The sequence below is a fragment of the Balearica regulorum genome, chromosome 1, assembly GCF_011004875.1.
Source record: "Balearica regulorum gibbericeps isolate bBalReg1 chromosome 1, bBalReg1.pri, whole genome shotgun sequence".
Classification (NCBI taxonomy): Eukaryota; Metazoa; Chordata; class Aves; order Gruiformes; family Gruidae; genus Balearica; species Balearica regulorum.
In genome coordinates, this window is record NC_046184.1 from 65793072 (window position 1) to 65805702 (window position 12631).

At 43.5% G+C, this 12631-nt stretch overlaps 1 protein-coding gene across 1 annotated transcript in view; it reads left to right on the top strand.

Annotated features, from left to right (window-relative positions):
• Positions 1-294: 294 nt before the first annotated feature.
• The window catches only part of SYT10 (synaptotagmin 10), a 36601-nt gene continuing 24264 nt past the window's right edge, over positions 295-12631 (top strand). Inside the window, exon 1 of the mRNA XM_075742887.1 lies at positions 295-538. Coding sequence (XP_075599002.1) covers positions 388-538 — 151 coding nt within the window. The 5' untranslated portion in view covers positions 295-387. The remainder of the gene's footprint in view (positions 539-12631) is intronic.

The following is a 12631-nucleotide window of genomic DNA, read 5'->3' on the forward strand; positions in this document are numbered from 1 at the left end:
CCTCCGCGGCCGTGGGGCGGGGGGAGGAAAAGTTTCCCCGGGGGCCGCGAGCAGCCCCCCCGCCACCTGCGCCCCCCCGCGCTGGGCTGCCATTGGCCGAGCCGCCTACCGAAGCCCGCTAGGCACAAAAGGCGTTGCTAACTGGATGCTTTTTTTTTTCCCCCTCTTTTTTTTTTTTCCCCCTCCCCCCCCCCTTTTTTTTTGTCTCTCCCCCCCCCCCCCCCCCCCCTTCACTACTTCTTCGGATGACAGCGCGGGTTCACTCGCGTCGCGCCCGCCGCTCCGCTCCCGCCGCTCCGCCCCGCTCCGGTCCCCGCGGGAGGCTGTGCGGGTCGGGCGCGGAGCCGTCCCGCACCGGCCATGGCCTAGGGGCGGCCGGGGCAGAAGATGAGTTTCCCCGCGGAGGACGGCGTGGGCAGCCTCTGCCACAAGGCGCTGCAGATCATCTCGGAGCTGTGCCTGGGCGGGCAGGTGGAGCGGGAGAAGTGCGCCGGCATCTTCCCCCTGGAGACCGCCCGCCAGGGCATCGGCGGCACAGGTACCGATACCGGCCCCGCCGCCCCCGGTCCCGGCTGCCGCTCCGCCGCCCGCCGCCGCCGGGCCCGTCCTGCAGCCGCCGCGGGGCGGGCAGCGCTGGCGTGGGCGGCCGGAGAGCGCAACTTTTTCCTTTGCCTTCCCTGCGTGCGGAGGGGGCGGAGGGGGGGGGCAGTCACACAGCCCGCTTTAAAATCGTCTCCCTCTCGCAGCCCGCGGAGGCTTCCGCGCCCGGGAAGCAGCGAGACAAGCGCCGGGACCGCCGAGCCGCCGCCGCCGCCGCGGGGTCACCCCCGCGCCCGGGGTGGGGGCCAGCGCTCCGGGGGCGACGGGGGAAACGTGAGGCAGCGGGCGGGGGTTGCAGGCGTGGGGACGGGGAGCGAGGAGAGGCGCAGAGGGGAGAGAAATCGCCGCCGACGTGCGAGCCCCGCCGTCGGCTGGAGCCGCGCCGCCGGAGACGGCCCCTGTCCCCCCGGAGCTCGCTCGTTTGCTCCCCGCAGCTCCGCTTCGGCAAGGTTTTCCCCGCGGTGGGGGTTTGTCTTTATGCCAAGCACGGACCCGGGCTGTTGCATGTGTTTGTGGGGCGGTGCGTGCGGGGAGCGGCGGTGTTTGATGCTCTTGTCACGGGTGGGCAGCATTTCCGTGCGAGGGGCGCTCCACGCGTGGTTTGCGCCCGGTCGTCCTCTCTCTTCTCCCCGGCCGTCCTTCTGCGGTCGGCGTGCCGCGCTGTCAGCCCCGAGCACACGGCTGGCGGCGCCGCGGCAGCAGGTTGCGCGGCGGGGTGGCGGGGGCGGGGGGGGGGGGGGGACGGGACGGACGCGGCCGGGCGGCTCAGCGGGGGGCGGCGGGGCCGGCGGAGGGGAGTAGGAGCAGCCGCCGGGGCTCGGGGCTCAGCTCGCCAAGCCGCGGCTCAGAGTATCCGTGAGATGAAACTTGGGAGAGCCCCCGGCGCTTTCTGAGCGGGGTTTGAGGTATTTTACATCCCCTCCGTTAGTCGCTGAGGACGGCAGGAGAGCTTTCCGACAGCCAGTGGGAACCTGTAGAGTCAGGGCAGCCCTCCGCTCCGGTCCAGGACTCGTCCAGGAAAATTGGATGGACGAGGGGGTGGGAGGAGGGAATTCGGGTTAATTTAAATATTCAGAAGCCAGAAAAATTGTCGGGGTCGAAACCAGGATTTTGATTCCTAACGGTGGGATCTTTGGTCACTGATTTCTGGGTTGTCAGGATCTTTCAGGATCTGCTCTGCGCTGTAGCGTTATTCTGTGCAATACTCTCCGGACCCCTTGTTTTCCATGGTACTTATTTTTAGGACGGAGCTTGAAAATCAGTCCCAAGTTCTGCTCTTAATTTCTGCCAGAAGGGATGGGTAACCTATTCTGTCTGTCCATAAATGCAAATAGACAGCTTGCATTATGGCCAACAAATAACAACCGTACAGCGCAAATTAAATAAATTAACACCAAGTCATGAAAAGCAGCAGGTCCTCAGCATGTGCCCCAGCTGCGCTGTTGCTACTGCCGCAGCTGTTACTTTTTTTCTTCTTCTTCTTTCTTTTCTTCTAATGCCTACAGATTTTACTGCAAATTCCAGGTTATTTGTAGTATCTCAGAACAAAAAACTGTTGTGTGAAAGAGGGGCGATTCATCTTTCAGACCCCCCGCTACCTGCACGATTCTCCCAGGGTTTTGCGCTTGAGCCAAGCCCGGAGTTTCCAGCCGGTGAAGGCGGGCGCGTCCCGGGGCGGCAGCGGGGGGGGGGGGGAAGGCGATGGCGGGGGGCGGGGGGGGACACGGACGACGACGACCCTGTCCGGCCCGGCGGGGCTTGGTCTGCCCCGGGCGCCCCTTCCCCGCCGGAGCAGCAGGAGGTGGGGGTCGTAGCGTGCTTTTCCACCATCACGGATGGCGGATTTGTTGCGCTTTGTAAATGCCAACTACCGAGTACGTGTCGATTGCGCGCTCTGTTAGTTGTCGTGGTCCGAATCGTAGAAGGTGGCATGAAAATAAAATTTCCCCACGGAGGTTGGGAAATTGAGCTCTGAAAAGACTAGTTTCTCTGTGTGATTCTTAGAGAGTACTGCACAGGGAGTCAGTGCTACCTGTCATGTAAAAATAAAGTGGATATATAAACAGGTGGGATGTGAAGGATACAAAAACGTCCCACAAGGTAAACCAAGGTTTGCTGTTTAGAAAACTTAAATCTTCAACACTTGCCTTGATATTGCGTTGCTTCTTTTTAGGCATTTCTTCAAAGTCAACTATCTTCTTGTTGTTTGGGTTTTTTTTTCATTTATAAACCCTAACTAATTTGCAACTGTTGGATTAGAAAAAAACCTGGTATTTAACAGACCCAGGGCTTCAACCCCTGGGTCTCACATTTCACCTGAGTTCCTAAATCTCATCTTTACCTCCTTAAAAGGAAACTATTATTAGCTGATGGGTGTCAACTTTATTGGCACACATATTAATTAATCATTAATAACACTGCTAGTGAGCCTATTAATGCTTTCTGGCTCCAGAGGAGGAACAGACACACTGTCGTTGTTGATAATTGACAATATTTTAATATGTAAACACTCGGATAAACAAGACATAAATATCACTCACATGAATTTTATGAACTGAAAGGTTGTAAATACAGTGTCTAGGCTGAAAGAAATGTGATCATTGAAAGGTGAATCATGCCATCTCTTCTGCTCCTCAAATGCACATAGAGTTCCTTAGCATCTCTATGGGTAAAGCTAATTTGTCCACAATGTTGAACATCCATAGTTCCTTTTCATTAAAGGTAGAAACATTAAGTGTTCTCCATCATCGTTCTGAGAATAAAGCCATAAATGTTTGTGTTTTCCTGACATATCTGTGCCTCATACAGAGGGTGATAGAGTTTGGTGTCAGAGTCCATATCATGTAGCCATATCCTTCTGTGACTGAGTAAATTCTGCACAGTTCTGGTGTCTTGAAGCTGTAGCTGTATGGTAGAGAGGAGGAATGGCTAATTTAGCTCTATCAGTTTTGCTGTATGTCCTAAATGATGATATGGGAAGCACTTTCCCAGTGTATGTCCATGCTAGGTGATACGCATTGTGGAACCAGTTCACTTATTTGCTCTCTGGGGCTCCAGCTAGAGCAGCGTGTTGGGAATTAGGTCCTGCAACAAGCATGGGAATGTATGGAGAAGAAACCGCTGTAGTAAGAATAAGAAGATACTTGAGTTGTAAGGAGGACTTCTGGAAGATGTGGAGAAGATAAAAGACTGTGAGTTATTAATAGTGGTTTATTATTGTATGTTGTTATGTTATAGAATCACAGCTAAACTTCCAATGAAAATCCAAAAAGCAAATAGTCCTGGAGATGGTATAAAGAGGAGAGAAAAGAAAATAATAGTTGGCTATATAGGGACAGCATATTCTCTCTTTAAATAGTGGGTTCACTCAGTTTTCCTAATCATCTCAAAAAGAAGACACCTAAAAGTGTCACAAAGATAGCATAAATAAAAATCACTAATGAGATTTCACTGAAGGAAAGAAGTCTACAAGATGAGGAGATGCATATTTGGAAAAGAAAGAATAGAGCAAGAGACGTCAGAAAGTAGAAGAGTAGATGGTAAAAAGGAAAGCAGACCATTTCTATTTAATACAAGAATAAAACATGCTCTGGAAGTTGAAAACGTTAAAAAAGGCAACTGGAACTGCTGTGCTATGGTTATGTTGGTGGGTGTGATGATTGCTTTCTGTTCAGCTAGACCGTGAAAAGCAGCCAAGCTTCTCAGAGGAATCAGCAACTTGAGACAAAAGATGCACCACCCAATCACAGGTTCAAAGCAAAATATGAGATGATATTGACCTCACGACCCAAGAAGTCTCACTGGCAAGCAGAGAGGCTGGGTACTGATTTTTTTGGTAGTGTAGGTGTCTAGGTATGAGAAAGAAGCATAACAAGGATAACAGAATCAAACACAAAGAAAAGGGAGCCAGAGACACAGTCAGAACAAGAAAAAAAAAAAAAAGTAGGTCTTTGGGAAGGCAGAGTACGACAAAATGAAACAACAAAGCAGAAAGGAGAGCTATTCAATTTGCTGCTAACAAAAAAACCCCCAAACCTCCATGTGTTTGATTCCTTTTGTTCTCAGAGAATTAAGAGTTTGCACATTCTATGTGGACAAACAGGATTACATCAATAGTTTTTTCCTCTCAGTGACACCACCACCACCTTAGGACCCTCAATTGCTGCTCACTGCTTGGGTCAAGAAGGGGTAATTGCATTTAGTGTAATGGGTAATTAATCTATGGAACTCATAGCAAAGAATCTTAGTGAGATAAATCATTTTGTAAATTTCTAAGAGCTTTAGACAATTAGTGAAGAAACGACATCTGCTGTTATATTTTCTGCCCTGGTAATTACAAGGACTATTAGTTCTCTCATCTCAGGGGAATGCTTAAGCAAAAAGATTAGGAAGCTGTTTACATTTATGGTACCTTTATATATTTAGATGACTATGTGAGCTTTCTTCTGAAGGGTACAACATTTTTGGCAAAATGCTGACTTACAAGTGCAACAGTTTTGTGGGGTTTTTTTACACCTTTATTTCCAGTAGATTTGGGCAAAAAGATTAAGATGTTTGTCAACTAATAGGGAGAGTTCAGGTGGAAAATGAACGGGACCTGGATGTGCAGGATCACACCTAACAAGATTTATCTCTAATCCAAACACATTATTTTCTAGAAGTGTCAAAAATTCATGTATGCAGCTTGGTTATACCTGTATTTTGACTCAGGTTACCTGACTAATAAAGGACTCTAGTTCATTTTTGCCAGTTAAGCATCCCTCATCATTTTCAAAGGAACCAAGCACATCAAAGTCCCAGTTTGGAGCATTTCTGAAGGTTAAGTCAATTGCATAGAGTCTAATAAGAGGAGCTTTGGCTCTAGGAACACATATTTAAAATTCTTGCATGTCCTCTGCAAACAGACATGGTGCCCATTTGCTGTCTTTGCTTTCTTTTTTTTTTCTTTCTGCTGTCTTTGCTTGCTTTTTTTTATAGGCCTGCTGGTCCTGCAGAACTTCACTATCTCATTATCAGTTCTCATGGGGAACCAGTGTTTATAACAGAGCTGGGAACCCTGTTGCTTCCCTGCCAGGAGTGCATATTTTAGCCATCTAGAGTGGCTACCGAGTTCTAGAGAGTGATGTTCACTCTTGCTCTTTTGCTTGTCAGACAATTAATTTTTTTAAGTTGACCACGCAAAGAGCATCGGCTTCTATAGGATCATTTGTTATTCACCTAAATAGTCTGCTCATAATTATTTTATTACCATAATAGTTTAACCTACCAAGTTTGTTACGCTACCCCTGATTGACAGTTTACTATAGAAGTATAGAGGGAGTAAGAAAACACTGGAGCATCCTGTGCCTGGCCATCCTGTAATACAGTCTCGCCCTTCCCTGAAGAGCAATGTCGTGGGTCCTCCTGCTGTAGTTGGTGTGAGTCTCCCATTGACTGTCAGCTGCTTCCCTGACAGCTCCCAACCTGCTGGCAGCAGCTGATGGTTTACATTTAGTGCTTGTGCCTTTAAACCTGCATGCGTGCATGCACGCGTTGCACACACACACAGACTGTAAGCCATAGGTATACTTACACTGCCTGGATAGATTTAGGAGGGAGAAGGCACAGATTTACCCAGTAGTGTGCTTGCAAGTTCTTCTCAACTGTGCCAAAGCAAGCATGAAAGGGATCGGAAATGACTTGGATGAATGTGATGACTACCGTCATCGGTGTAGGGACTGTCACACAAGAAAGGAACATGAGAAGGTAACTGTTGTGTGAAACATTAGAGCATTCTGTTACAGATAAATGTCGTAAAATTAAATAACAAACATCTGAACAGTTAACAGATTGATCAAATTATTTATGATACGGCTCATCGCCTGGTCGGAACAAAGTCATTACCAGAGAGAAATAGGTTTTGGGGAAAAAATATGCTTTACAAAATCAGTGTTAACAAGCTGTGAAAACCAGAAATGCATCTAGTTCAGCAGCATAAAGGTAGAACAGAGAGGTAAAGATACCAGAGAGACCAGATTTATTTACAGTAAATGTGAAGGCAGTCACAACAATGCAGAAGTGCTCAACATGCAGACAGCAGTGATACACAGTAAAAACAAGTTTTACAAAAGAATCTTCCTCCATACACATTTTGCAAAGAAATACAGATGAAAAATACAGAAGCGGTTATAACAGCTGGAGGACAAATCTGTAATGGTGAAGATAGAGATGCAGGGCTTTGCTGGGTCTCATCATATGTGTGAGATGTTCGTTATATAATGCTGGGTAAGAATTAACATTACCATGACAATTCAAAAATGACACTTGAGCTGTGTGAACCTTGTTACAGCTGTGGCGTGCTTATGATTAATGGCAGTCCAGTGGGCTTATGATGTGTTTTCATTTCGTTTTGTTGTCTGAAAGAGGATAATGAGTTTTTCTTGCAGATGCTTTCAGAGACATCCTCACAAGTGTGAGAGCAGCATGGGACCAAGCCCAAAGCTGGGTTTTTGTTTAATGGAAGGCAAGGGGGACAGACGTGGCTTGACCAGAGATGGGAGTTACACCCTCTTGAGATTAAGTGAGAGTTAACAAGTAGGAAAGTAGGTAGGCCAGAAAAAGCCTTGGAAGTGGAGACAAATAATTTACATTTGGTGTGTTAGAGAGGAGAGGCGAATGTTCAGTGCAACATCTTTTGCTTCCTACATTGCAGGCAAAACACGATGACCCAGTCAGGCAAAAGCGAGACCCATTTTTCTAGTTACTTACAACATAGGAGTCATGTACCGAGGCTCATGAGTACACAGCTGTTGTGGCAAATTCCTTCTGATTTCTGGAAAACAGAAGATAATGTGGTCTAGGAGAAGGCTAATAAGCTTTTGGGAAATACCTTTTTTTATCTGCTGTATGTCACGTAACCTAAAGTCCCGTATGTGGAGTTTGAAATGGGAAAAGAGGGCATTCCATTTGTGGTTGGACAGATACAGATTATCAGATGCATTAATAAAAAATACAACTTAGATAAAATGATTTTGACAAGAGACTAACAATTCTATGTGTTGTAATCATGTAGTAAATCATAGTGATACCTGACTTCATTTGATTCTCTTACCATCAGAAACACTGTACCCTAGAGCTCTGTTAACATTAAGCAGTGACATACTAGCCAGTAGATGGTGACGGCTGTTTTGAAGAAATTCAGACATCAGACTGAATTAACAGCATAGGAGGGAACACATTCACAATAGGGCTACAGTCAAAAGGTTTGAGGAGGATCTTCAAAGTATGTTTCTCCATGAGAACAGAAGATTACACATAGACTTTTAAGTGAAAGACTATTTTTGCCATTTGAAATTTAAGTTGGGTGTTTTGACAGGTTCAGGTTATGAGAGAAAATACATGACTCTGCACCTGCCACTTTCTGAGGCATGCTAAAGCATTTTATCCGCATCTGCAGGGATTTGGATGAGACAGAGGTATTTGTGGGAGATCTGCTAATGCCGCGTAAAAATGAACACCAGCAACTTTTTATGTTCTTCAAATTTCCCCAAGGAAAACTGAACGGCAGAAATGATGGGTTGGGCCAACTAGTTCATATACATGGGGATAAGGGAGATTTATTTGACCCAGACCTTTTATAATTGATAAAACTCCTAATTCCCTCCAATTCATAGAAAATCAGAGACATACTAATTTATCTGATTGAACTGACTCCTAATATTCCAGATACAAGAGTCCCCTTTAGAGTGGTTGCTATGGAAAGGGTGAAGTTCCTTATGGCTGATGATAAGGGAACAAATTAAAAGTTAAAGAAGAATATGTTTGAAAAAAGTTACAGAGACATTGTATTTTAAATATTTAAAGAAAATCAAAAGAGAATGTAACCCTCTTTTTTTCCAGGTGTTCCTTTCCCCCCTGTTCCTTTGCTGGCAGGAGTCTGTTCTCTTTAGCATGGTTCACATCAGACACATGCCTGGCATGGCACTGTCTGGTCTCTCTCTCTCCATTCAAGATCTTGTTTTTATGGAGTATGTTTTTCCAGAGTTAAGCATCAAGGGGCATGTGCTCTCAGAGCACTGACTAAAATGTAAATGAACGTAATTTGGTTTGGAAATGGAAGTTTGCCAATGTGCATGTTTGTGAATGGATTCATGTGCAGAACTTTTCTGAGGCAAGTTTCAAACAACAAATTGTTGGAAGCCATCGTACAGAAATCATTGCTTAAAACATTCCCTAGCATCCAGAAAAAAAAGATGGGGATGTTTCTGAAGTACTTGCCTAATAGGAAAGATTGGCTGTCAAGGAGCCTGTTATGGTGGAAATGTTTCTGAGGATATTTATAAAACATGCAGAGAGAAGATTTTGAGGTAAATAGAATTCACGAGCTTCCCAATGCGAGCTTCCCAACTAGACATGCCTTTCTCAAATGAGAAATATAAAATTGGCCAAAATTCCCTATCTGGAAAGAGTAGTTTTAAATAGAAAACCATGAGGAAATAAGATACTTTCAGTTATGAAATTTTATCAAGACTATGAAGGTGACATTAAGGACAGAGGTCAGTAAAGAAATATCGCCAGGAATGAAATGGTAACTCCATTGAAGTCACTGGAAGATTTCCCATTTATCAGAAGGGATTGTGTGAGAAAGAGGATTTTCTTCACATTCCTGAGTTTACTCAACATGTGAACAAGAATGGCAAAAGCGTAATGCTGCATGCCCAGATGAATATTCAGAAAGATGTCCTGTTCTGTGCAAACATGTGGCACTGAAGACAAGCTATAATTACCAGTTCAGAAAAAGAGTTGTCAAACAATTGTTTCTAGTTTGAGATGGTTCTCTTCATTCGTACCAGAGACCAGTAAGAACACCGTTTACAATGTTGGGAATTAACATTGACCCAGCAGAATGAGTGTGTCTCCTTATGCCACTACAAGTTTAGGCAGTCCTTGAATTTGCACCAGTTCTACATCTTTAAATGACACAATGATACATAAAGTGCAACCCTGGACAATGACACGTTCATTCTTCAGTACCCATTTTCCTTCCCACCCAGGTTTCCTTGACAGGGAAGTGAAGAAAATCCTGGTCTGCAGAACTGTCTGTTAATGTTTTGTATTCTTAAGCCCAACTTCCTATAAAAAGGTGATACAAGAGACACATCCAGCAAAGGGTCTGGGAAGTTCAATTTGACTGCTCTTCTACAGATGATTGCAGTCTTCACACAATAGCAAATCTCTTGTAATTGCTCAATTGACTGCTAGGAGTGAGGAAATGAAACAATATTCTTTTTATGCCGAATTATATGGCATACTGATTGCTTTTTAGCAATTATGGCAGTAAATTTAATTATTTTTTATAAAATTAAGTATTTTTGTCAAATTTCTGGAAATTACAATATTTCATGTTTCTGTTTATTTATTGTATCATAAAGTGCAGTATGTGAGTTTGTTTACTTTATTAGTAAAATAGCAAAAATGAAGACTATAATTTGTACAACTGTTTGTAGAATTAGCTTCTACGTCTTTGCTCTTGAGACCTCACATGTTGAATGTGATTTGTTTTATGGCTATAAAACATGTATTTTCTGTAAAGATTTTGAGACTGACTTAGAATTTGAAATACTTTAATGGAAATACAGAAAAAAAGCTTAGAGAAAGTTGAAGTACGGGAGTAGGTGTTGAAAAGAGACACCAAGTTATTTGAAGGCTTGAAAAATGTCTTGCAGTGAAAAAACTTAAAATAGAATTGGCTAGAAATGCTTTGATGGAATGTTTTTCAGCTGATAGTATCTATTCATCAAATTGAAACTCTGCTGGAAGGGATCAATTTTCATATTTCTGGTTTTGAAATGTTTCCAGCAGTTTCAAAGTTGTTAAAACATCCTGTTTCAACATTTTCTAAATGAAAAAAAAAAAACACACCACAATTTTCAGTTCTAAAAGCCTTCCTCTCAAAATGTAACCTAATTATGCCAGCCATCTCTAAGATGAGCTGGAAATACTGCAAATGACCCAAAATTTAATTGCTTTTATTTTTCTCTTTTTTATTTCTGATAGATCATCAACATTTTCAGGAGTTCTGCTTTTGAGAATGGAAAAATATTTTGTCGAGCTTGATTGAAAATTCAGCTGGTTCAATTTATCAGAAAAGGTCCTTCAGTGGCCCGTATCTCTGTATTAATATATTAAATTCAGTTATGACCATTCTCTGGCACTAAGGGCAACTCATATGTAAGAGCCTTTCTCCATGCTAATAAAGTCTGTCATCTGCTGAAACGGAAGGGCCACATCTGAACCACCTATTCGGAACAATCATTGGCCTACTCTAATTCCTGATCCATGCCCAGGAATTGGCTGGGAGGGTATGAACTGGCCCAGTTTAAAATGTTTCCAGGGACTGGTATAGATTCAAGTTTCAAGTCTTGGGTTTGTTTCCTGGCACAGTTTATTTTATTACTTATATTTTGTATAGGCATGTCTTGTGAAGCATATCATATCTGTTAATCTCTCATACAAAGGCATGAAAGAAGCAATGACTGTAAATTATAACTACAAAAATACAAATCAGAAATACAAATTTGCAACAAAGTGATTAACCACTGAAACAACCTGTAAACTCAGCATCTTTTAATGTCTTCTCTTGTTGTCAAGATAGGACAGTCTGCTGCAGAACATGTACAAGCCAAGTAAAAAATTACTGGGCTCAGAAAGAATATCAGGGTAAACAGTAGATTAAACCAATAGCCTAATAATCCCTACTGGGGATAAATTATCTAGAAAGATCATATGCAAAAGTATCAATTGCTTCTTGTGTTACATTATTATTAGATATAATTATGCATCCATTCATTTTATGGGAGCATCTTAAATCAGAATTTCTCATTAAGTTGACATGCGTATTCCTAGGGCTACATTTTGTCATTTAACCGCAGGCAGAGGAGGACACCTTTCCCAGGTCTGGCAGGAGACGGCCAAGGAGGCATACTTCTGCTCAAGGCAGGGCAGCAGTTTGTGCCAGACTCTCTAAATGGAGAAGCACATCCTCTGCCGTTTCCCCCAGGACACTGGCCAGGATGTATATGAAGTAAGGTTGAGCAGAACCGTATCTTTCAAATCTCCAGACTACAAATATTTTCTGTTTGCTTTTGCTAATTCTCATGCATCTTCACGTTGACTAGGCCTTAAGCTCAGTGTTTGTTACCCAGAGATGTATCTGGATATTATATATTAATAAAGAAAACATTCCCAAATTTTCTACTGGAATCTTCATCTCTCAAAGGGACCTGTGAGCTACATACTGCTCCGTGGAGCTAATACATACCTAGAGGATTGTTTTTGTTTCTGTGATCCTCTGGAAAAAATATGCTCAAACTCTCCTTGCACTTTTCCGCTGGTTCAGTTTAGTGGCCTGTAGCCTGGAGCTATGGATACAAAATATTAGCTGTTAAACTGTCAAAACTGGTTGTAACAAGCAGCAGCAGCCATTGCTTGAGGGACATTTAAGCAGGGTTTAGTGAATACTTTTAAAGCATACAAAGGTTTCTTTTGGGGGATTTTTTAGTTATATTTTATAATATTACATGATACTGGAAAAATCAAACTGAACATGTCACATAGAATGAAACTCCTAATTAGGGCTCAACTGGCATTTCTGGTGATCCACCATCTCCTAAAGTACAAGTCTGTTCATAGAATTTCATTGGTATGAAATCTGTTCTCCTATCTTTATCTATGCTAACTAATTGTAGCAGAAGAAGTCAAATACAGGGCAGCAGGGGTAGCTAAGTGTACAGTATGGTCTCTGTACAGCTCAGGGCATCGTATAGTGTACTCTGAAGCTAGCTTCATTTTCAGAGCAGAATTTTAGATACTGATATGTATGTGCTGTCCTGGTCTAACACAGTCTTGGTCCAGAGCTTAAGATTTAACCCTAGAATTTCTGATTTATGACAGACTATATCCTATGCCTATTTATGCCACTTAAACATTAGGTTTTAACAGGTTTCTGAAGCAGTTAGCACACAGAGTCAGAAGTTTGGCAAGTCCTGAAGAA